The sequence below is a fragment of the Macrobrachium nipponense genome, chromosome 12 (assembly GCF_015104395.2).
Source record: "Macrobrachium nipponense isolate FS-2020 chromosome 12, ASM1510439v2, whole genome shotgun sequence".
NCBI classification, from domain to species: Eukaryota; Metazoa; Arthropoda; class Malacostraca; order Decapoda; family Palaemonidae; genus Macrobrachium; species Macrobrachium nipponense.
The window spans coordinates 84,600,763-84,623,966 of NC_087205.1; the positions used below are offsets into that span (position 1 = coordinate 84,600,763).

The 23,204-nt window shown below is 41.0% G+C and overlaps 1 protein-coding gene across 1 annotated transcript in view; it reads right to left on the reverse strand.

Moving 5' to 3' along the window:
* LOC135224626 (uncharacterized) overlaps positions 1-23,204 on the reverse strand; it is an 80,651-nt gene that overhangs the window by 51,502 nt on the left and 5,945 nt on the right. Inside the window, exons 2-8 of the mRNA XM_064263818.1 lie at positions 10,004-10,364; positions 9,156-9,331; positions 7,527-7,810; positions 7,158-7,368; positions 6,837-6,978; positions 6,356-6,513; positions 5,379-5,559 (exon numbers count right to left, since the gene is read on the reverse strand). Of these exons, the coding sequence (XP_064119888.1) occupies positions 5,379-5,559; positions 6,356-6,513; positions 6,837-6,978; positions 7,158-7,368; positions 7,527-7,810; positions 9,156-9,331; positions 10,004-10,364 (1,513 nt within the window). The remainder of the gene's footprint in view (positions 1-5,378; positions 5,560-6,355; positions 6,514-6,836; positions 6,979-7,157; positions 7,369-7,526; positions 7,811-9,155; positions 9,332-10,003; positions 10,365-23,204) is intronic.

The following is a 23,204-nucleotide window of genomic DNA, read 5'->3' on the forward strand; positions in this document are numbered from 1 at the left end:
ATTAGACTTATGTAGTAATTAAGGATTGGTGTTAGCTCCTGTACCCAGGATTGTGCCCGCCGACACGAAAGGACCTAAAGAAAAACATTTTTCATAGGTCACACGAACGTCCTTCAAATAAGTGAGAAGCAAACACAGAATTACATCTCCAATATGTCGCTTCCAAGATATTCTTAAGTGACATTCTCTGAAAAGAGAGAGACGTAGACATGCTCTCACTTCATGAGCTCTTACTCTCATGGAGTTTGAAAGAATCATCCGTGCAAGCCTTATGAGCGTCCGTAATGACGTTCCTGACAAAAAAGGCTAAAGCATTCTTAGACATAGGTCTTGATGGATCCTTCACCAAGCACCAAAGACCTTGTCTAGAACCTCCAACTGTTTCTTTTTCTGATATGTAAAACTTTAAAGCCCTTACTGGGCAAGAGACCTCTCCGGTTCCCTGCCGACGAGACCCAAGATAAGCCTTTTACTTCGAAGTTTCCTCGGCCAGGGATTCGAAGGATTTTTCATTCTTCGCCAAGAATAATTCTTTGAAGGACAGATGGCTGAATCTAGATTGAACCCACTTTATCACTAAGGCGTGCAGCTCACTAACTCTTTTCACCGTCGCCAGAGACAAAAGAATAACATTTCCTCGTTATGTCACGAAACGAGGGCCAAATGCAGGGGTTCAAATCTCACTGAGGACAAGAACTTAAGAACCACGTCTAGATTCCAGTTAGGGGGAGAAGTAATCTTAGACTTCTTGGTCTCAAAAGATCTAATCAGATCATGTAGATCTTTATCGTTTCCCAAAAAAAATCTAGGCCTCTATTCCTAAAGACGGCTGAAAGCATACTCTATAGCCCTTTATCGTGGCTACGGAGAGACGCGATTCTTCTCTCAAAATAACAAGAAAATCAGCGATTTCTGTTACAGAGGTACTGGAGGAGGACAACTTCTTCGACTTACACCACCATTCTAAAACTTCCCACTTCGATGGTAAACACGGATAGTGGAAGTTCTCCGGGCTCTAGCGATCGAGCTTGCTGCTTTGCTCGAAAAGCCTCTCGCTCTAACAAGTCTTTCGATAGTTGAAAGGCAGTCAGAGCGAGAGCGGGGAGGTTTTGATGAAACCTCTCGAAGTGGTGGTTGTCTGAGAGATCCTTCCTTTGTGGAAAGGATCTGGGGAAGTCTACCATCCACTCCAGCACCTCTGGGAACCACTCTTGAGCTGGCCAAAAGGGGGCTATCAGGGTCATTTTTGTCCCCTTTGAAGTCACAAACTTCCTGAGCACTTGCCCCAGAATCTTGAATGGGGGAAATGTCGTAAACGTCTACATGAGACCAATTTAGCAGGAAGGACGTCTACTGTTAGAGCTCTGGGGTCTTCTACTACTGAACAAAAGACTTCCAGTCTTTTTGAGAGGAACGTGGCAAAGAGGTCGACATGAGGAGTCCCCCCAAAGAGACCAGAGATTCCGGCAAACTTCTGAGTGGAGGGTCCATTCGGTATGAAGAACCTGGTTCCTCCTGCCTCAGCCTGTCTGCTCTCCACGTTCCTTACTCCTTGAACAAACCTCGTCAAAGAGAGATGTTCCTTTGAGATGTCCCAACAGCAGGGTCTTCTTGCGAGCTCGTAAAGGGCATACGAGTGAGTACCTCCTTGCTTTCGAATGTATGCAAGGGCGGTTGTATTGTCCGCATTCACTTGGACTATCTTGTTCCTCACTAAAGGTTCGAAGCCCTTTAGGGCTAGGTGTACGGCAAACAGCTCTTTGCAGTTTATGTGCCAGGACACTTGAAGAGCATTCCAAGTGCCTGACACCTCTCTCTTTCCCAAGGTTGCTCCCCAACCTTTTTCCGACGCGTCGGAAAAACAATACAAGGTTTGGGTTCTGCGTTTCTAGGGAAGTACCCTTGTTCTCCTTCAGTGGAGTAACCACCATTCTAAATGGCGTTTCATCAGAACTGGAATGGGAAAACTGTCCGAGAGAAGCCCCCTGTCTTCATGTTCCACGATCTTCTGAGAAGAACTGAAGCGGACGGAGATTAAGTCTTCCTAGAGGAAAGAACTGTTCGAGCAGGAAAGAGTCCCTAATAGGCTCAACCATTCCCTCGCCGAAGTACGTTCCTTCCTTAGAAGAGAGGAGACTTTCTCTTAAACCTCTCGTTAGTCTCTCTTGAGAAGGAAATACTCGAAAACCCCGAGAATCCATCTGAATCCCCAAGATAGACCAAGTTCTGGCTGGGGATCAGTTGGGACTTCTCCGAGGTTCACGAGTAATCCTAACGGTCTTTATCCAGGTTTAGTGTCACAGTCAGGTCCTCCAAACACTGTTTCCCTGACTTTGCTCTGATGAGCCAGTCGTCTAGGTACAGAGATATAATGATTCCTTTTCAGGTGAAGCCATCTCGCCACATTTTTCATAAGGCTCGTGAAAACCTGAGGCGCCGTAGACAGGCCGAAACACAAGGCTCTGAATTGGAAGATCCTTCCCCCCGTCATGAAACGGAGGTACTTCTTCGACGAAGGATGGATCGGACGTGAAAATAGGCATCCTGAAGATCCAGAGACACCATCCATCCCCTTGGCGAAGAGCCGCAAGGACTGATGCAGAGGTCTCCATGGAGAACTTCTGTTTTCTGAACAAACTTGTTCAGAGCGCTGACATCCAGAACTGGTCTCCAGCCCCCCACCCCCCGAGGCTTTCGCAACCAAGAAAACGACGAATTGTAAAACCCTGGGGAGCTTTGATCCAGCACTAGCTCTATAGCTCTCTTCGTCCCACATTCTGATCCACCATTTGTTGAAGAGTATCTTTCAACACAGGGTCCTTGTAATTGGCGGACAATTCCCGCGGAGTTGACGTCAGGGGGGGGAGGATTGTCCAGGAAAGGAATGAGGTATCCCTTCTGTAGAACAGACATAGACCAAGCGTCTGTATCTATGAGAGTCCAGGCTTCCGCAAATCCCCGGAGCCTGGCACCTACTGGTGTTTGGAGGAGCGCCACTTCACTTTCCCCTTTTAAAGGGAGGGCGGAAAGAGGCTCTACCTCTCTTCTCAGTCGCTTTTCTTTTAGCGGTAACTCTAGCGGGAGGGCCTCCTCGAAAGGGCCGAACAGGCGTAGACCACACCTTTCTTGTCTCCCACCATCACTGGTCTCTTCTTCCTGGATGATTGCAGGAGAAGATCCTGTGTTGCTTTCTCCTCCGTCAGAGAACGGGAAATGTCCCTCACCAACTGCGAAGGGAACAGAAAGTCAGACCTGGGAGCGAATAACAAGGCTGCCCTTTGCGAATGGGATACCGCTTTTGTCAAGAAAGCGCTAAAACAGATCTCTTCTTCAAGAGACCTGCTCCAAATAAGGAAAGATAAACTTCCCCTGAGCCATCCTGTACCGCCTTGTCAATACAGGACAAAATTGCAAGGAGTACGTCCGGATCGAGTCCTTCCGAGGCATGAGCCTTCTTGGACATCACCCCAAGGGACCAATCTAGGAAGTTGAAGACTTCTAAAATGTGAAAAAGTCCCTTGAGGAGATGATCCAACTCTGAAAGACCCCAAGTAATCTTAGCATATGAAGGCTATGTCTCCTGGATGCATCTACCAGACTGGAAAAGTCAGCTTCAGCCGAAGCTGGGAGAGGGTGAGTCCCATATTCTCCAGTCTGGTACCAAATACCTCTCTTGCCCGTAAGTCTAGCGGGAGGCATGCAAAAACCACGTCCTGACTAGCTCCTTCTTGGTTAGCATCCAGCTATCCAGCGACTGAAGAGCTCTCTTCATAGAAATCGTCGGCCTCATCTTCAAGAAAGCCGACGACTTCGGCGTCTTAGAGCATGAAAAAAGTGAACGAGGCGAAGGAGGAGCGGCAGGGATCAATGCATCTCCGTATTCCTGTAGGAGGAGAGCTGTCAAAACTTTGTAGTTAGACAGCCCTTCTCTGCCGTGAGTCTCGTCTTCTGAGTCCTCTTCCAATATCGGATCAGAAGGAGAAGTCACTTCCCGTTCCGGTCTTCCTGCCCAATAACTCTCTCTACGGGCGGAGACAAAACTCCTAATAGGAGAGGGCTAAGAGAGTGTATAGCGCTCCTCTGCTTGGCTGGCTCCTCGCGCTTGGCTGGCGCCTCGCGCCTGGCTGACTCCTCGCGCTTGGCTGGCGCCTCGCGCCTGACTGATGCCTCGCGCCTCTCTAAACTCTCGCGCCTGACTGACGCCTCGCGGCTGGCTGGCGCCTCGCGCCTTTCTGGTACCATATCCTTGTATGGATGATGCTTGTCTGGCGCCTCGCGCCTGGCTGAATCCTCGCGCCTGGCTGCTTCCTCGCGCTCGGCTGACGCTGCTGGTCTGGCAGACGTATCACGTCTGGATATATCCTCGCGCCTGTAAAGCGTTTCTCGCTTGTCTGGCGCTTTAATCCTGTAAGACGCTTCTCGTCTGGAGGAAACCTCGCGCTTGACTGGCGCCTCGCGCTTGTCTGGCGATTCAAAATCGTCCAAAGAGTCTCTATCAGAATAGATCTCAAACGCCTCACGTCCCACAGGAGCCTCACTCCTGGCGGGAGAAGGAAGACGAGACTTCTTGACAGGAAGCCTCACGTCCTTCTTACGAGGGGGATCCTTCGAAAGGACTCCTACCAAGGCGGATAACTGTTCTTGCACAGCCAAAATGATCCTCTTGGAAGCTTCTCCGGCGTCTTCTTGAACGGGAGAGGGAGACCTCGAAGGAGTTTTGTCCAAACCATGGGACGTCAAAACCCTCTTAGCCTTCTTGATCGAAGGAGGAGCTTCTTCCGAAAAGCGAATTCCAGTCAGGAGGTGGCAGCAACGATGTTGATACCACCGGCGACAGAAAATATATGAGTAGAAAACGGGAATGGTTCCTAGTCCTGCCGCCCAGGGCAGGCCGGTAGATCACCTGACCTACCTGTAGCGAGTGGCGCGAAATTTGAATTTCTGTCGGGGACGACGGAGTCTTAGCTATGTATATATCTGACAGGTAAGTTGATTGTATGAAATTGCAGTTTTGGGCCAATATTTATAGGATCTTTTCTGGTATTTGTATTTTCCAAAGGTGTATGTACCTTTAAATTTATGTATGTCACACTTTACATATGTAGAGGAGTCTATACTTTATGAAATTTGAAAAATTAGTTACCCTTTTTATGTCCCTGTACACCATAACTTCTAAAATAACTTAAGTAAATGTGGACCATATCTTAAAACTTCTGTATTCCACTAATGAATGACAACTGTTTAAGAGAATTCTAAAACATCCATATAAAAAATATCTGCCTGACAACTGTTTAAAAGAATTTTAAAACATCCATATAAAAAATATCTTAAAAAGAGATCCAACCACCAGCTTTCAAATGATAATTTGTAACTCTTACCCATGTTGCCTGGTATGCAGAGCTGTCTTCTGTTGCTGAGGACTGAGAAGAAATCCCGCAACTGCCATTTCTAGTGCTAGATGCCAGTCTTGGTGATAGAGGCAAGTAATCCCCAGGTACTACAGTCGACACCCAACCAAGATGGTGGGTTAATACTGCTGTTAATAACTTACTCACAAAGCTGGTTGACAAGAGAAAAAAAAAATTATTATAAAAGTTTAGCAACAGTACTGTATGGCTGTAAAGAAACTGTTAAACAAGTTCAACAAAGACAATGTACATCCACTAAGTGAATACAGTAAATATTTTCTCCCCTATACACTAACATAATTTACTTCAGTTTACCCTGACTTCTGTTTGCTTACATAATTTGTAACTTTGATATCTAGGTTAGCCTGTTATTTCATTCTTCCTTGCAAGTTTTACCTTACCCCCTTTTTCACATTTCAATATTTGGTAATGGAAATCTTGGGCCTACCAGGTAAATATATATTAGATATTCTAATGCTTCCTTCCATGGATAGAGAAAACTAGCTAGAGGCAAAGGTAACATCCTCATTGTATAGTAAATCTCATGCTTTAGAAACAATTTATTGTAAAATGCCAAGAAGCCTACTGAAATTCATTTTATGAATGAAGAAAACTTTTAATTACAACTAGAACTAATTTCTTTTACCAATAATATTCACAGTAGGCACAGTGTGCTCACTCATTGCAGACCTCATATAAGAGAGAGTAAAGCAAACCATGTGTATAATATAATCAGATAAAAACAGTCAATTTCAATCTTGGTGATTCAACCAATAAGTACTAGCAAATGATGGATAGTTAATTTCTATCCTTTATATCATAAAACTTCTTTCCTTGTATGTTTTCCTGTCTATGGATAGCTCAATCCTTTCCTATTTAATTGACCATGCTATATATATGGGTAGTTACATTTAATTCAGTTTAAAAAAATGATGCTGTAGACTTACAAGTTTGTATGCTTTGTGTCAAAACTAGCAAGAACTGATGCAAGCGTGTCCACAAAATGATTACACAGCATCTGGCGTTCAGCTGATGAAGACCTCCCAAGTAATCCTAACCATACTGGTCGACACAATCTTGGACCACTCACCAAATCCATTATATCCTGTTGGGAAATATTATAATCACATCAAATCAGACAACAAAATTTAATTTAAGTATAAATGCAATTAATAATATCACTTGTAACTGTAAAACATATATATTATATATATATATATATAATATATATATATATATATATTATATATATATTATATATATATATATATATATATATATATCTATATATATATATATATATATCTATCTATATATATATATATAGATATATAGAGAGAGAGAGAGAGAGAGAGAGAGAGAGAGAGAGAGAGAGAGAGAGAGAGAGAGAGAGAGAGAGAGAGAGAGAGAGAGAGAGAGAGTGCAAACCTTCTGTAACTGTGAAACAGCTTGATGGGTAGTTGAAGCAAATGTTCTTGGATGGAGGTATGCAGCATCCAAACTTGACTGTAGTTTGTTTAAAGATGCTTCAATAACACTAAGATGCAAGAAAAACCAGTCTTCCACCTGTCTGTACATAAAACAAGAAAACTAAAATACTGAAGCTTGTGTTTATCTGACTTTTCAAAGCATATGAGAGAAGTTTCCAATGCTTGTAAATCATTCTAAACCTGAAGAACTGATATACGTTATAAAACAATAACATTGCTTAATTTTCAAGTCCAAATAGAAAATATATAGAATTCTTACCTATTCATTTCAGCATAGCCTCCTCCAATGTCAATTATCACAGCTAACCCTAAGCGAGTAGTACGATGACTATGATGACCAGAGCTTGTGACAGAATCTTCATTCATCTCTCCCTCTCGTCCTAAGGCTTCTAAAGAGGTAGTGACATTGCGGAGGAATCTTCGCTGCAGGCTATTAAGACTTCCTGAATGTTTTAAGCTGCTTCCTGATCCTAAAAAAAATATATATTTAAGTAAAACTGAAACAACTACTGCATTTTATTTCATCAAGCAAGTTAAATGATTAATCAAAACAAGAAAAATTACCAGTCACATTTAAACTATTGCATTTTTACATTTTTTGACTAAGTTACCATTAAAGATTTCAAACCTTGTCTTGAAGATGGTGTCCCTAAAGGTGTGTTTGGCAGAGAAGGAGGAGATAAAAATGACCCACATGTTGATCCATATGGTGAGGGAGGGCCTCCAAAACCAGAATCTCCTTCACTATGAGATGTACTCAGCATGTGAGGCATATCTATTCCCCAAGTTGGACCAATATTACTATGGATGCCATGCATGTAAGGCATATCCAGGCTTTCTGTGTGAGAGATCACTGCTTCACTCAAAGAGCTTAGAGAACTACTGAAAGAAGAGTCTTCAATACCTTGATCACTGAAATGTAAGAATAAAAAATCACAAAAGAATGTCCCAAAAGAAAAAAAAAATGCATGTACAGATGCTTGTGTAAAAATGAAAATTAAAATGTCAAAATTATTTTCACATTTTGCAATACAGCTGCACTCCTAATACTCTTATACAAATGTCTTTATTGACAATCAGAAACACAACAGACAACTTTAACTGGAAAATTATTGCCAACAATACATTAAGAGGAAATGAGAGAGTTCTCAGGTAACTGATGCTAAAAATTATCAAAATTTTTAAAAAAGGACTAGCTAATAATAATGTCTAAACAGTACTGTCATTGTTTGTACATAATAATGTAACCTCAAGCATGTAAAGACCAACCCACATAAAAAAACCAATGACATGACTAAAAGTTAGACAGAAAAGTCTCATAACACCCATCCTACAGAACTTGATATGACCAGATGCCTAAATAGTAAAATGGATATAACATAAAAGAATGTAGATTGTAATTTAAAGGAAAGAATGTTGAGCACTCTCAATAACCCCTAAATATCCCACCTAACATTGACACTGCATGTGATTGTAAAACTTACAGCCGTTTTCATGCTGACAACAAAACATAAGAAATGTAAAATTTTGAAAACATTGTAACAATCACTAGAACATAAATATCAACGCAATGATGCATCTCTCTCAAATAAATTTTATATGTAAGAGCTTCTATCAGTAAGTTGGCAAACAACATTAACACACTAGTAAGGTGCAAAACTTATACTTTAATATCTTATTCATGAGAAAAAAGTGAGAAGGGTTGCGATGAAACATGAATGAACAAGTTATAAAATAATATTTACAATATTGCTGGAATATAGCACCCCTATAAATAAGCAGGGGAACTCTGGAAAGAACTCTCAAGAGCAGAGCACTCAAAAAATATGCTGACAAATAAATCGAATGACTAAATGTGGCACAAGCATCACTGAACTTCAATGCTTCTTCTGTCACAAAAAAGAGAGTATGGGGTCTTGGAGATTATGAATGTTTGCTGCTGAGATGTTGATGAATAGGAAGTCACAATGGAATGAGTGTGGATGCGACCAGGGGTATGAGGCTGGCTAGATGGAAAGGTACATTCATTTTAGGATAATATGGTGTGACTGGGATAACCTAATTCTGCAAAGAATAAGGCATCTTATGATCAGTTGTAATGAACAAATATGATTGATGGGTTACATGATTAAAATATAATGCATACATACCTACATATTACCTTTAGTTTTCTACCTACACAGTACTAAAACATATTAAATGACACCCAGGTCATAGCAACAGTAAAATAATTATGAAAACATACTGAACTACAAACCTGCTTGTGCAAGATGGCCTCAAGTAAGAACGCGGAGCAGGTGATGAACGTGATAACAACAGCCGCTGGGGATTTTGAAGGATGTGTAACTTGGAACAAGAGCCCCTATAAGCTAACGCTACTGTTCCAAACACAAACTCTCCCAAATGCTTTGTATCATTCTCTGCTTGCAGATACTGCAAATGCAAAAATATGAAAAACAAACAACTTACAAAAAAAATATTCCCCAACCCAGATGCACACCAGTGAACAATACTTCAAAATATCCATTTCTTTACGAATAAATTTCATACATATATGTGCTTTAGAATTCTATCAATTCCTTTTTCTTTCTGTTAATAGCTTGACTTCAAGGACAGAAACTTAAAATTAAACATGAGCAGTAAAACCAATTTCACAAGAGAATAAATATGTAGAAATTCCTTCAATCCCTTATTCAAACACTGATTAAAAATACAGCTGTGCTTTCATTTCAATTTAATATACAAAGCAACTTACATTTCTGTACTATCCAATAAATATATCACTAAATAGGATGAAATAATCATTCTATGATTCTACTCTGCATTAAAAAAATTAAGGAACCAATACAATTCACCACTGTTAAAAGATTCTATGGTACAGCTAAATCCCATATTCTCATTCTACATGCTACAGTTCTGACTACATTTGAACAAGGCAACTCCCGTTTAAAAACAGTGCCAATTAAACCCAAAATGCCTCTGAAAAAGTCTACTTATTCTCTTGCATCCTCCTATGAACTCTATTTCAGTATACTAAGTATTATTAACTGGTCTAATCAAACTATCTACTAATACTATTAAAAAAAAACTAGACAACCAGCTTACCTGATAACCATATCCACCATTTATCTCTGCAAATACATCAGACTTGGAGCTGGAGGTGGACGCTGACTTGATATGACCAGAGGAACTTTTCTTGGGGGTGGGATGTGTAGTTGGTGCTGAAGAAGATCCTGCTCCACTAGATGATGATGTAATGAACGAACCACTGTATTTGGAGCTCTTGAAAATTGTCTTACATGATGGCATACCTGATGATGCACTTTCTGCAATAGGGACTCGTACCACTGTCTTTGAATCATATAAAAGTTTGCGGCCTCTTTGATCACATTCTCGGAATAGGAGAACTCTGATGGCATCTTTCTCCAGACTGAATGGGGCCCTTTCTCCAAAAAAACTGCAAGAGCTGGAATGTTGAATGAAAGGGTTGGAATGCATTTTGGTATCATTATCATTAGAGTCACATTTTCTACAAAGTTCATTGGAAATATGTGTAAGTGTACATAAAGGCTGGACACCATTACAATTTACATCCTGAAGACAACAAGCACAATTCTTGCCTAGATGTATTTCTGTATCAATTCCTCTTCCCTTCTGGCAATGGCATAACATTTTATGGAAACGCTGTACCCTGGTCACGAGGGGTAGTAGTGATGTTCCTACATCCAACAAACCCATTTCAACAGTCATGCAATCTGATGAGTACATGGCAGCTTCTTCCATGAAATGTCAATAATCAACAGACAGAGCTGGAACAACATACGACTAAGCCATGTCACTAGGAGCACAAGGAAACAACATACCTTGTGTCTCCACAGTCAATCCACTCCAATACTGTAGCATGCTAAATATTCAAAACACTGTCTGTTATAAACAGAATATGTAGAAAGTATCTCTTATGGAAGATACCTTATTCACTTCCTGTAACTATGTCTCACTTCCTGTAACTATGTCAACAAAGTAAGTAGTTAACTAAGCACAGAATCAAACCATGTGAGAGCACCAGACATGGAGTGCTTCCCCACCAGCAGCCAATGTGTGACTGGTTGTCTCGTGACAAAAGTTGGCATCCATACAAAGACAAGTTCCTAGTGTTTACTTGTTTCAATGAAAAGACTGCACTAAGTATCTTCGTGATAAAAAACATATATAAAGCCTGCCAATGTACCCTGGTTAAGAAACTAGTTCATATAAAAAGGTGTGACTTTCAGAATCTGCTCTACATGGGAACTCTCTAAAAATGTTATTGTCATGATACAATAAAGTTTTATGCATACTTACCTGGCAGATATATACTTAGCTATAGACTCCGTCGTCCCCGATAGAAATTCGAATTTCGCGGCACACTCTACAGGTAGGTCAGGTGATCTACCGCCCCGCCGCTGGTGGCGGGAATAGGAATCATTCCCGTTTTCTAAGACAGATTTTCTCTTCCACCTGTCTCCTGAGGGGAGGTCGGGTGGGCCATACACCGTATATATCTGCCAGGTAAGTATGCATAAAACTTTATTGTATCATGACAATAACATTTTTATGCATTCAACTTACCTGTCAGATATATACTTAGCTGATTGGCACCTTTGGCGGAGGGTAAGTAGAGACAGCTAATCTACTGAAATAGACAGGAAACAAATATGGTTGTAGGTAATAAAATTAAAAACCTTGATTTCCTACCTGTGTTAGCGAAAGACTTCATGGCTACTGCCTAGGAGACCCGTATCGCTTCAAGAGCCTCAGCGAGTAGTGACCTCATGCTAAGAGTTCTGATGGTCTGTTACAGGGGTCTTACCCACTTACGCTTCAGAACCTTAGGATCTTTGTCAATGGGGTCCTATCCACTTACATGACAAAACACCTTGCCTATTGGCATGATCATAGAGCACGGACACTAATCCCGATCACCTGATCCTCATTGGGGTTAGTACTACGATTGAAAGGAGTCATCCCCGAACATCCTTTCAAGCAACCCACAACTCAACAACAATATCAAAACTAATTATTAAAATTATTAAAAACAAATTTAAGGATCAGCGTCTGCTCCATTTCCCAGCATAGTATCCGCTGATACATAAGTCCAAGAGCGAAACATTTATCGTATGTTATTCTAACATCCTTTAAATAGTGGGATGCAAATACTGAATTGCACCTCCAATAAGGTTGCTGCTAAAATGTTTCTCATGGACATATTCTTCGTAAAAGAAAGGGAAGTTGCCACAGCCCGGACTTCGTGAGCTTTCACTTCTCAGCAGCTTTAAAGAGTTCTCTTGGCAATTCCTATGAGCTTCGGTAATTACATTTCTGACAAAGAATGCCAGTGCGTTCTTTGACATCGGTCTCTTGGGGTTTCTTACCGAACACCAAAGACCTTGTCGACATCCCTGAAACTGTGTTCTTCTTTCTAAATAAAATTTTAAGGTCCTGACTGGGCAAAGGGGACCGATCCAACTCTCTTCCTACCAGAGAGAGAGTCCCTTGACTTCGAAACTTCTCGGCCAAGGTTTAGAAAGGGTTCTCATTCTTTGCTTAGGAAAAGATCCTGGAAAGAAATGACAGCCGAGTCTTTTCTAAATCCCACCCGAGAGTCCAAAGCATGCAATTCACTTGATCCTCTTAGCAGTTGCTAGAGCCAACAGGAATATGCATTTGCTAAGTAAGATCTCTGAATGAGATTTTATCTATAGGTTCGAACCTTGTCCGACATCAAGAACTTTTAGGACAACGTCCAGGTTCCAACTCGGGGGAATCGACGATCTCAATTTCTTAGTCTCGAAAGACCTGATAGATCATGAAGATCCTTATTATTCTCGAGATTCAGCCCTCTGTTTCTAAAAACAGCTGAGAGCATGCTCCTATATCCCTTGATAGTTGATACGGCCAATTTGGATTCTTCTCTCAAGAAGAGGAGAAAATCCGCGATTTCGGTTACGAGGTAGGTTTGGAAGAGGACAGCTTCTTCGACCTACACCATATACGGAAAACTTCCCACTTCGATTGGTAGACCCGCAGGGTAGAGGCTCTGCGGGCTCTAGCAATTGAAGTTGCCACTTTCTTTGAAAGCTCTCGCTCTGACCAGTCTTTCGATAGTCGAAAGGCAGTCAGGGAGAGACTTTGTATGTTTTTGTGGAACCTCTCGAAGTGGGGTTGTCTGAGCAGATCTGTCCTGTCTGGTCAGAGATCTGGGGGAAGTCCACCGTCCATTCAGTACCTCTGTGAACAGATTTCGGGAAGCCAAAAGGGAGCAATTAGTCATTCTCATTCCTTCCGATGCCACAAATTTCCTTACTACTTCCCCCAGCAATTTGAATGGGGGAAAGGCGTATGCATCTATGCCTGACCAATCCATGAGGAAGGCACGATCGCTGTGGCTCTGGGATCTTCTTCTAGCGAGCAGAAGTTGTCTATTTTCCTGGAGAGGAACGTGGCAAACAGGTCGATCTGGGGTTCTCCCCCAGAGTGACCATATTTGTCTGCAGACTCCTGAGTGGAGCATCACTCTGTCGGGAGAACCTGGTTCTTTCTGCTCAACCTGTCCTGCCCCTTAGGTTTTTTACTCCTTGGACAAACCCTTGTACGCAGAATAATGCCCCGTTCCTCTGTCCAGGTTAATAGAGCTCTCGCTATTTCGTTCAGAGAGAAAGAGTGAGTGCCCCCTTGATTCCGGATGTAACGCCAGAGCTGTGGTGTTGTCGGAATTGACTTGAACTACCACCCCTCTGACTTCCGCTTCGAAGTATTCCAGGGCTAGATGAATTGCCAGGAGTTCCTTCGCATTGATGTGCAGAGTAGTTTGTTGTCTGGTCCAAATACCTGCTACTTCCTTTGGACCCAGTGTTGCTCCCCACCTGTTTCCGAGGCATCGGAAAAACAACATCGGTGAGGGTTCCGAATCAAGAGGGACACCCCTTCGTTCCTTGTTAATGGGGTTAACCACCACTTTAGGTCGGATTTTATCCCCTGTTGGATGGGAAAAACGTCTGACAAGTCTCCTGTCTTTTGACTCCACATCCTCTTTAGATAAAATTGCAGAGGTCTGAGATTTAATCTTCCAGGGAAATGAACTGCTCTAACGAGGAAAGGGTCCCCAGCAGACTGAGCCATTCCTCGCCGAGGTCCGTTCTTTCCCTAAGAATTCGAGATCTTTTCTAAGCCTCGAGTAATTCTGTCTTGAGATGGAAACGCCCGAAAACCCCGAGAATCCATCTGTATCCCCAGATAGACTATGTTCTGTCTGGGGATCAATTGTGATTTCTCGAGGTTCACGAGCAGTCCCAGAGATTTTGTCAAGTTCAAAGTCTTCTCCAAGTCCTTCAAGCACTGAATTTCCGATTTTGCTCTTATTAGCCAATCGTCCAGATAAAGGCTCTTGCAACATCCAACCCACTCTCGCAAGAACGACGACCGCCTGTGCGATAACTTGCATCCCTACGAGAGATAGGTTGATCCTGCAAAACGACCTTATCCTTCTCCTGGCAAGAGCGATGGCCGCTTGTGCGACACCTTTCTCTCCTGTCAGACGAAGGATGTCCTCTCCTATCGCTTTCTCCGGAACCACCTATTTGTTCCTGACAAGGAAATACGGCCGCTTGTTGCGACAACTAGAGTCCTTGTCAGGTAAAGGTTTATCCTTCCGAAAGCCAAACAAATCTTCCTGGCTTAATTGTCTTTTGGAAGAAGTCCGTCTCTTATTTGTCACTTGTGGCTCATTGCGCCGGGTTGGCGCTCGTGATTCCTTGCGCCAAGCTGGCGCTTCTGGCGCATTTCGGCAGAGTGGCGCTTCTGGCGCATTTCGGCAGGGTGGCGCTTCTGGCGCATCTGGCGCATTTCGCCAGGCTGGCGCTTCTGGCGCATATGGCGCATCTGGCGCTTCTGGCTCTTCTGACTCGTATGGAGTCTCAAACGCATCTGGCGCATTGCGCCAAGTTGGCGTTTTTGGCGCATTGCTTATTACTCCTCTGAGTATAAGCCGAACTTCCGTTTCTTCTTTCCTTCCCTTCGTCTTCTTTATAGGAAGGAAAGAGTCCTTTCTCCTGGGAGTTTCCTTAGTAAAAACTCCTACTAAGGCTGAAAGTTGCTCCTGCACATTTAGGATAATTTTCGCAGCCGCATTCTCTTTTTCCTTCCCTGATTCAGGTGAGGGATGTCTAGAAGCGGAAGGAAACTCCGATTTCCGTTTAGGAACCAATCTCCTTTTCTTCTTCTCACAAGGTGATAGATCGGAGAAAAGTTCAGGGCTTGAATCCAAAGTTGGAGCCTTCAACTTCTCTTTAAGGGCGTTGACAGTTTCATCAGAACTCCATCCCCTTACATTCGGTGAAGAATCTGACGAAGAAAAACACTTCTTTAGGATGCTTTTTTGATAGTGATCCTTGGCAGTTCGGGTCGTCACAGAATCTGCCGAGGAGACGCCTGATCGGTGGGGATTCTCCGTAACCTCCGTACGGCTTTCGACATTCCTTCTCCTCTGGGCCTGTGAGCTTGGAAGAGGTCTAGGCCTGGGAGCGAGACAGAGCCGATCAGACGCACCCTCCACTGCACTAGGGACACTTAATTCACTATCACTGTGCTTACCTTTCAACGTCAGCATTGACGTTCCATCCTTTGTAGCGCAGCTTTAAGATCTGCAATTCTGTTGCCGGATTTGCAGTCTTAGTACTAGAGGAAGAAGATAGAGGTTTATGGAGACAGACAGTGTTGGATAAAGAGAGGATTGGACAACCAAGAACATCTGAAGAAAACACCATCTGTGTAAGACAAGCCTTTGATTATTCTCCTACAAAATCCATCCTTACTGCTGCAAGACACTTACAGCTACCACGTTCAACAGTGCACAAAGTCCTACAAAAGAACTTGCAATCAGTATATCCTTACAAAGTGCAACTCATACAGACACTTGAGCCAAATGATAAACCAAGACAAAAAGTGTTTGCAGTTAACATGCTGGAACAAATTTCTGAGGATGAAACATTCCTCAAACAAGTTTGTTTTAGTGATGAGGCAACCTTTTATGTTTCAGGAAACTGAACACTTTTAATGTGAGAATCTGGGGATCAGAACATCCCCATGTGACTAAGGAACTTCACCAAGATAGTCCAAAGGTGAATGTGTGGTGTGGGATCATGTACAATCAGATCATTGGTCACTTTTTTTTCAAAGACATCAATTACTGCAGATGTTTTCCTTGACCATTTGACTGAATATGTGGCACCACAACTTGTTGACCTTTAACCAATCATCACTTTTGTGGGTTCCTGAATCAAATATTTCCAGCCCAGCAAATTGTATAGGACAGCCCAATTCCCTGGCCATCTCTTCCACCAGATATCACTCCTCTGGACTTCTTTCTATGAGATTATGCTAAAGATACGTATCAAAAAAAGATACAGGACATCACTGATCTCTAGCAAAAGATCACTGATGCCATTCCCACCAATGATGAGGCTAAGCTACAGCGAACATGGTAATAAATCAAGCACTGTCTTGAAGTACTTTGTGCAACTAATGGTATCTATAGTATAGATGTATATTAAATGAGGCAAAAAACTTCAATATATACTCATTTTGTAATAATTTCCACATATTTGTCCATTCATTTGCTTTTGTAATATATTTGTTAAACTGTTATGAGACTTTAAGGACACCCTGTATATACAGTATACATAAAAAAAAATATATATATATATGTATATCTATATATATATATATCTATATATATATATATCTATATATAAATATCTATATATATATCTATATATATATATATATATATATATATATATATATATTATATATATATATATAGAATAATTTGATCACAAAATATATAAAATATGATGCTATGTATAAATAAAGGTAATGCCACAGAGGAAAATGAAAAATTACAACTGCTGAGATCTTTTGGTCTTAATGACCCTTTACTAGAGGCAAGACTGATCAGAACAATGAGAAACACAGTACATACAAGGTAAGCATAAACAAGCGGGACATTACAGGATTAACAAAGGGTCCAGGTCACTTTAAAAGAAATGAAAAACACCCATGGGCTAGATTAAAGATTTAGAAGCAGCCACACACACGTGGTCACAGGTATTTTAGTCAGAAAACAATAAATTTTTTTTAGGAACAAAGAGGCATATTCATAGACAGTACAAAATTAGCAAAATTCTCAAGGCTACATTATGAATTTAAGAGCGGTCAAACACACTGGTCAGAGGCAAGTTAATTTGAAAAACAATACACTTTGTATTAGTAACAACATGAAATTTCAAAAGTGTCCAGACAATGAGTGAGCAACGAACATAAAATATATACATAGCGAGCATGAGAAAAAAAATTAATAAATAAGAACATGTGGGACTAATTAATTAGTAGCTATATATATATAATATATATATATATATATATATATATATATTATATATATATAATAAATATAATATATATCTATATATATATAATTTATAAATATATAAATTATGGTATGAAATCCTTAACATACATGAACTAATACCTAATAGCACATTGTTATCTAGGGATAACCAAGTCCATAACTTTGGAAAATAAGAAACTAAACCTGTAGCATAAGGAAATATATTTCATGACAAACACAACTGAGTTTAAGTATCACTTCATTGTGACAACTTTGTTTTATGATACACATATACTAAATGAATACCTATATCAGACCATTACACAACCAATTTAAAAGAGAGAGAGAGAGAGAGAGAGAGAGAGAGAGAATTTTGTAATTTTTTCAAAATTTTAATTAAACATTGGGTGTCCATGCTGAGAACGTTCAGATAACTTGGCACTCTGTGCATGTTCCCACATGACTTAGTCACATGAGTACAACTAAGGGGAGGAGGGACTGAGGGTCTTGTGATAGCCACAGGGTGGGTGAGCTGAAACTTGGATGCCTGCCTAATTTCAAGCCACGAGAGAGAGAGAGAGAGAGAGAGAGAGAGAGAGAGAGAGAGAGAGAGAGAGAGAGAGAGTGTGTGTGTGTGTGTGTGTGTGTGTGTGTGTGTGTGTGTGTGTGTGTGTGTGTGTGTGTGTGTGTGTAATGCCAATATAATGTATGGAAAAATTTCATAAAATTACTCTAAATATTCTACTTCTGGATTTTTAAATAGCTTAACTAAAGAACTAACAAAAATCTTACACCTTAGACCTTAGCTACTCTAGAAAGAGTAAAGCTAATGTTTCTCTTTTAAGAAAAAACTAACAGGAACATATATGGAACATTAAACAATATAATATAAGAGAATAATGATGGATCAAATTGAATCTTGATTATTTCTACTAAGCTAAAATTCATTGCATAAAATACTGTCCTGCAAGTCTTATCTGCATTAATCTGAAATTTCTTCACAACCCAAATTTCCTTAATCAATATCGCAGGGAGCTTTAAAGAAAAATTTCCAGTATGAAATATCTAATGATGTATCAACTCTTTTTGAAAAACTTCAGTATCATACAAAGTAATTCTAATGAGGTTCTCATTATGCATATGCATGAGCAGGTAACCTGATTCCTTTAATGCATTTCTCATATGAAACTGGCAATCAGTCACACATGCAAGGAATTTCACAGCAATTGCTAAAAAATATACCAATTTGTACATGCAAAACAAAGTACATATTTGGAAAACCTAATCTTTCCTATCATCAGTGGACCAAAAGCATAATACGCAAACCCCGGGTAGAAAATTACTGTAGTTTAACAGCGGTGCTATCCAGTTTCAATTTGCTCATGCTAAAAACATCATTCTATTACATCAAGTGGATTAACCCTCGGTCTTTACATATGGGGATTCACTTTCTGCACATGTAATGAAGACTTGATTCCTTGAATCAATCCAGTTCAAACTCTGAGAGGAAAGCAGTCTAACAATGACACCAGAGTATCTCAAGAACTAATCTGAAGAGATAATCCAACAGTTACTGATACTGGTCTCATCCTTTACTGTTAAGACAACTGGAGCATGGGATTCCTTATGAAGAAATGATGACTATAGGTCCTATACAAATGTATGCATAATGTAGACAGTCCTTTGAAACAATAAAAAAAAAAATGCACTCCTACAGAAGATGAACCTTCTCCAAATGAAGAATACACTCAACTCTAATGTACACTGCTACAGTGGTAACTATTTAAAACTTTCACTAAACACCTTGTCCTACTGAGGTAGTAACTATTTAAATATTCATGCCCAAACTACTACAGCATAAATCTACATACTACAAGTTCCAAGACATGAAATCAACTCAAGGAACAAGATGTCAATAAATTCATCTGTGATAACCAAATTTTTTCGAATAAATTTAAACATGATAGTACCTACATTTATCACATCACAACTGTTCCTGCCACCATCAAGCAGTAATATTATGAATATTTACATTTGAATGTGTATTAAGTACAAGTTTCATGTCATAAATCCTACCCAAATTAGCAAATATATGCCAAAGCCCAAAGAACTATTCTATCTCTTCCGATAAGCCATAAAGCTAACTAATAACGGAATGCATAACATGACCTAATTCACCACACCAGTGCTCAATGAAGAATGAAAGATGAAATGAGAACTCTACACAATCCTTGGGGCTTAATCCCTCACTTTTAAAAACACTGATATTTTGTACTGTAAGCTTCCTACATGTTTCTTTCATTGACAATCCCATTAATCATATACTTTGATGCCTTACTATTTTTCATGGGCCAAAAATCCAAGGGCCATCAGACTAGAATTCAAAGAAAGGAAGAGAATTCTCCACTGCTATATGTTATCTTTGGATCCTTGGTATGCTCTTAACATTATTTGAACATTCAAACTTGGAATCCCACCTAATGAGTGAATCAGGCATTTACGTGACTAACATTTCATTAATGTGATTATTAAAAATAAAAATTTTCTGCAACATAATTTTTTTTTTACACCAAATATTAATCATATAATGGGTGCCCTCCTCCTCTCCCCACAGACTTACTTTTTCTTCTTCATCTTCACAGTGGAGAAGACTTCTCTCAGTGGATTTATGTCTGATGAGCCTTGGATTTTTGGTCAGGAAAAATAGGGCATTTATATAATTTCTAGACAACATGGAATCCAACATCACCAATGACTGAATAATGTTCTTTTGCCATTTTAATCATGTGAAGATCCTGTGTCGTACAACTTATATTACGTAATTTCTTGGGCATCTCTTTGTGAAGTATTGTACACTTATAGCACCTACCCCTTATCCTGAATTGAAAATTCATATTTTCAGACTGCTCCTATGTTTTGTTCCTTTCCAATTTTCAGTAAGACAATGGCTATTATGCATATCTGAACACTATAATTAACATGCTATAGCTTTCAATTATGAATGTTTTACATTCACAAGAACCAATATTAATAATGCTTGATAGATAACCTCCAATGCACACAGAACCATGACTTTCTGCAAACAAATTATTTTGAGATTTGTTCATGAAACTTACCTGTCAGATATATATATAGCTGTATTTTCTGAAGTCCGACAGAATTTTAAAAACTTCCGACACACACAGTGGTCGGCCAGGTGGTTAGTACCCATTCCCGCCGCTGGGAGGCGGGTATCAGGAACCATTCCCATTTTCTATTCGTAATTTTTCTGTCGCCGGTGCTGAAAACACCTGTTTTCAGTACCTCCGTCTTAGGATTTTGGAAACTTCATTGCCGCTAAGTATCCTAATTGTCTTTTGATTTATTTACTTGGATTTGTGGGATTTGTGGCTAGGCATACGCTATCTTAAATTGATTTGAATTTGATTCATTTTTGCATAAAATATCTGAATCTAGTTAGGCTAGTTTCAGACGGGGTTGTCTGCAAAGATAGGGTGTGGCTACCGAAAGCTTCGGTAGATCCGCACTTGGTATGTACGAGGGGTATGGGTCTTCTTTTTTGGTGAGATTTGTCATGTAAGGAGTGTGAGACTTTTGTCTATTCCGTAAGGAAGAGTTAGATTTCTATGTACGCAATTAAATCAGAAACATTGTCTATTCCGTAAGGAAGACGTATGATTCGTATGTACGCAATTGATCAGTAACAAAAGTCAGGGTAGTGAACCTGCTAACCTTCCTGTAGACTTTATTTTGCCTAACCCTGTAGTATGGCCTACGGGCTATGAATATGTCTACGAGAAGGGCTCGCTCTCCTTCATTGCTGTGAAGTGCTACTTCTGTAATTGTTACTCCTAACCCTGCAGTGTCTGTAGAGGAATTGCCCTTTTTCTGATACTCTTTCGATTCGTAACTTAGAATCGAAAGTGCTTGCTTTAGAGAGTAAAAGTGAAGTGCAGAAGTGCAGTGATACCCCTTGTGTAGTGGAGGGTGCGTCAGATCGGCCTCGTTTCGCCTCTAGGCCGGGACCTCTGCTTGACTCCCAGGACCCGGGGAGGGAGCATGTCGAAAGCCTAAGGAGGGTTACAAGGAACCCCCACCGATCTGGCGTGCCTTCGGCAGTTTCTGATGAAAATCCCCAGACTGCCAAAGTGCGTGCACGAATCCTGAAAGATTGCTTCTCGTCCTCCGAAGCGTCCTCCCCGTACAGGGGTTGGAGCTTTCGGAAGGACTCGCGCCCTCTAAATAGAAGCTTTATAGAAGAGGACGCTTCACGTCCTCTCTCTCTCTCGTTATGCGTTTCAGTGAGAAGTAAGAAGGCGAACGTCGCCTGAACTCGTGTCCGTCTTTCCACCGAGAAATACGTAAAAGAAGTCATAGTAGCAGGAAGCTTTTGAGAGCGGACGCCCGGGACGCTCGGATGGACTCCAGGCGCGCGCGGGTGCACGCCAAGCAAGCGCCAGTGGACGCCGAGCGCGCGCCAGTGGACGCCGAGCGCGCGCGCCAGTGGACGCCGAGCGCGCTCCAGTGGACGCCGAGCGTGCTCCAGTGGACGCCGAGCGTGCACCAGCGCACGCCAGGTGTGTCGCCTGGCTGAACGTTTCTGTTGAACTCTTCAAGCTCTTGTTTCAGATTTGGGCCTAAAGAATTTTTACCTCTACCTTCGGTGATACCTTCTACCTCACCTGCAAAGAATGTGAAGTAGGCAGTGCTTCGGAGGAAGCTGAAAGTGAACAGACAACTACTTCTTCGAAACCCAGCAAGACATCGGGTTTCGTGAATTCAAGAGGTCTCTGTCAATTAATATTGCTTTTCGCATAGGTGGATGGAGTTAAGGAAAGCTCAAGGGTAGATCTCGTTTGCTCTACCGCAACCTTTGCCATTCTGTCAATAAATTTAAGTTGCCACTACCGCAGTCAAGACTTTGCGATAAGGCAGTTGGGTTATGTAAGGCTCGATGTCCTGCACGTCAGGACTATCGGCAACGTTCAGTAGGATTCTTGCAAAGGCACTCATCAAAAGGACGCTCTTCCGGAAAGCGCAAGACAGGACTTCCTTTGCCATACTGCCAATAAATTTTAAGCTTTAGCAGGCATTAGTTGTGATACGGGAGAGGAAGCTGGTTGGAGAGTTTCTTCCTCTTCCCAGGATAATTTTGCAAGCTTTTTAGCCCATCTGAAAGGGTTTTTCAGATGATAGATTTTGTTAGTTTCTAGTCGGGACTACGCTGCCGATTTGAACATCGTCGTTCTACCTGCCGTAAGCCCAGTCTCTTAACAAGGATTCTTGCCCCTTCCTCGTGACTGAATCGGAAAAATTAAATGCTCGACTTCCTGGATTACGTTTTGTCAATTCAGTGACTTTCCCCCATTGACAATATACTTTCGTTTTGTCAAGTAAGTGGGTATCCCCTCATTGACAAAATATCTCTTTGTCCCGTAAATGGGTTAGTTCTCATTGACAAACATCTCATTAACTTGATATTGCTTAAGCTAATAAGCTCTTATTGACAAGATTCGGAAGAGCTCTCATTCGTCATTCGCAGACTCGTACAAGAAATAGACTTGTAGACTACGTCAATGAACGCTTATGTCCAATAACATAAGAAGCTTGAGCTGACTGCTTCGATTCTCTTAAGTTTTGTTCATGAAACTTGCCTGTCAGATATGTATGTAGCTGTATTTCCGAATTCAGCTATATATATGTCTGCCAGGTAAGTTAATGAACAAACTTTATTGTGATATAATTTCATATTTTGCCTTGCGTTATTTTACTTCTGGTTGGTTCAAGTCGTATACGCTTGCTGTAGTTACCTCTTCGGATGGCAACCGAGAGGTCTATTGTCTATTTTAAGGACATTTAATCGTTACTCCCTGCAGCCTT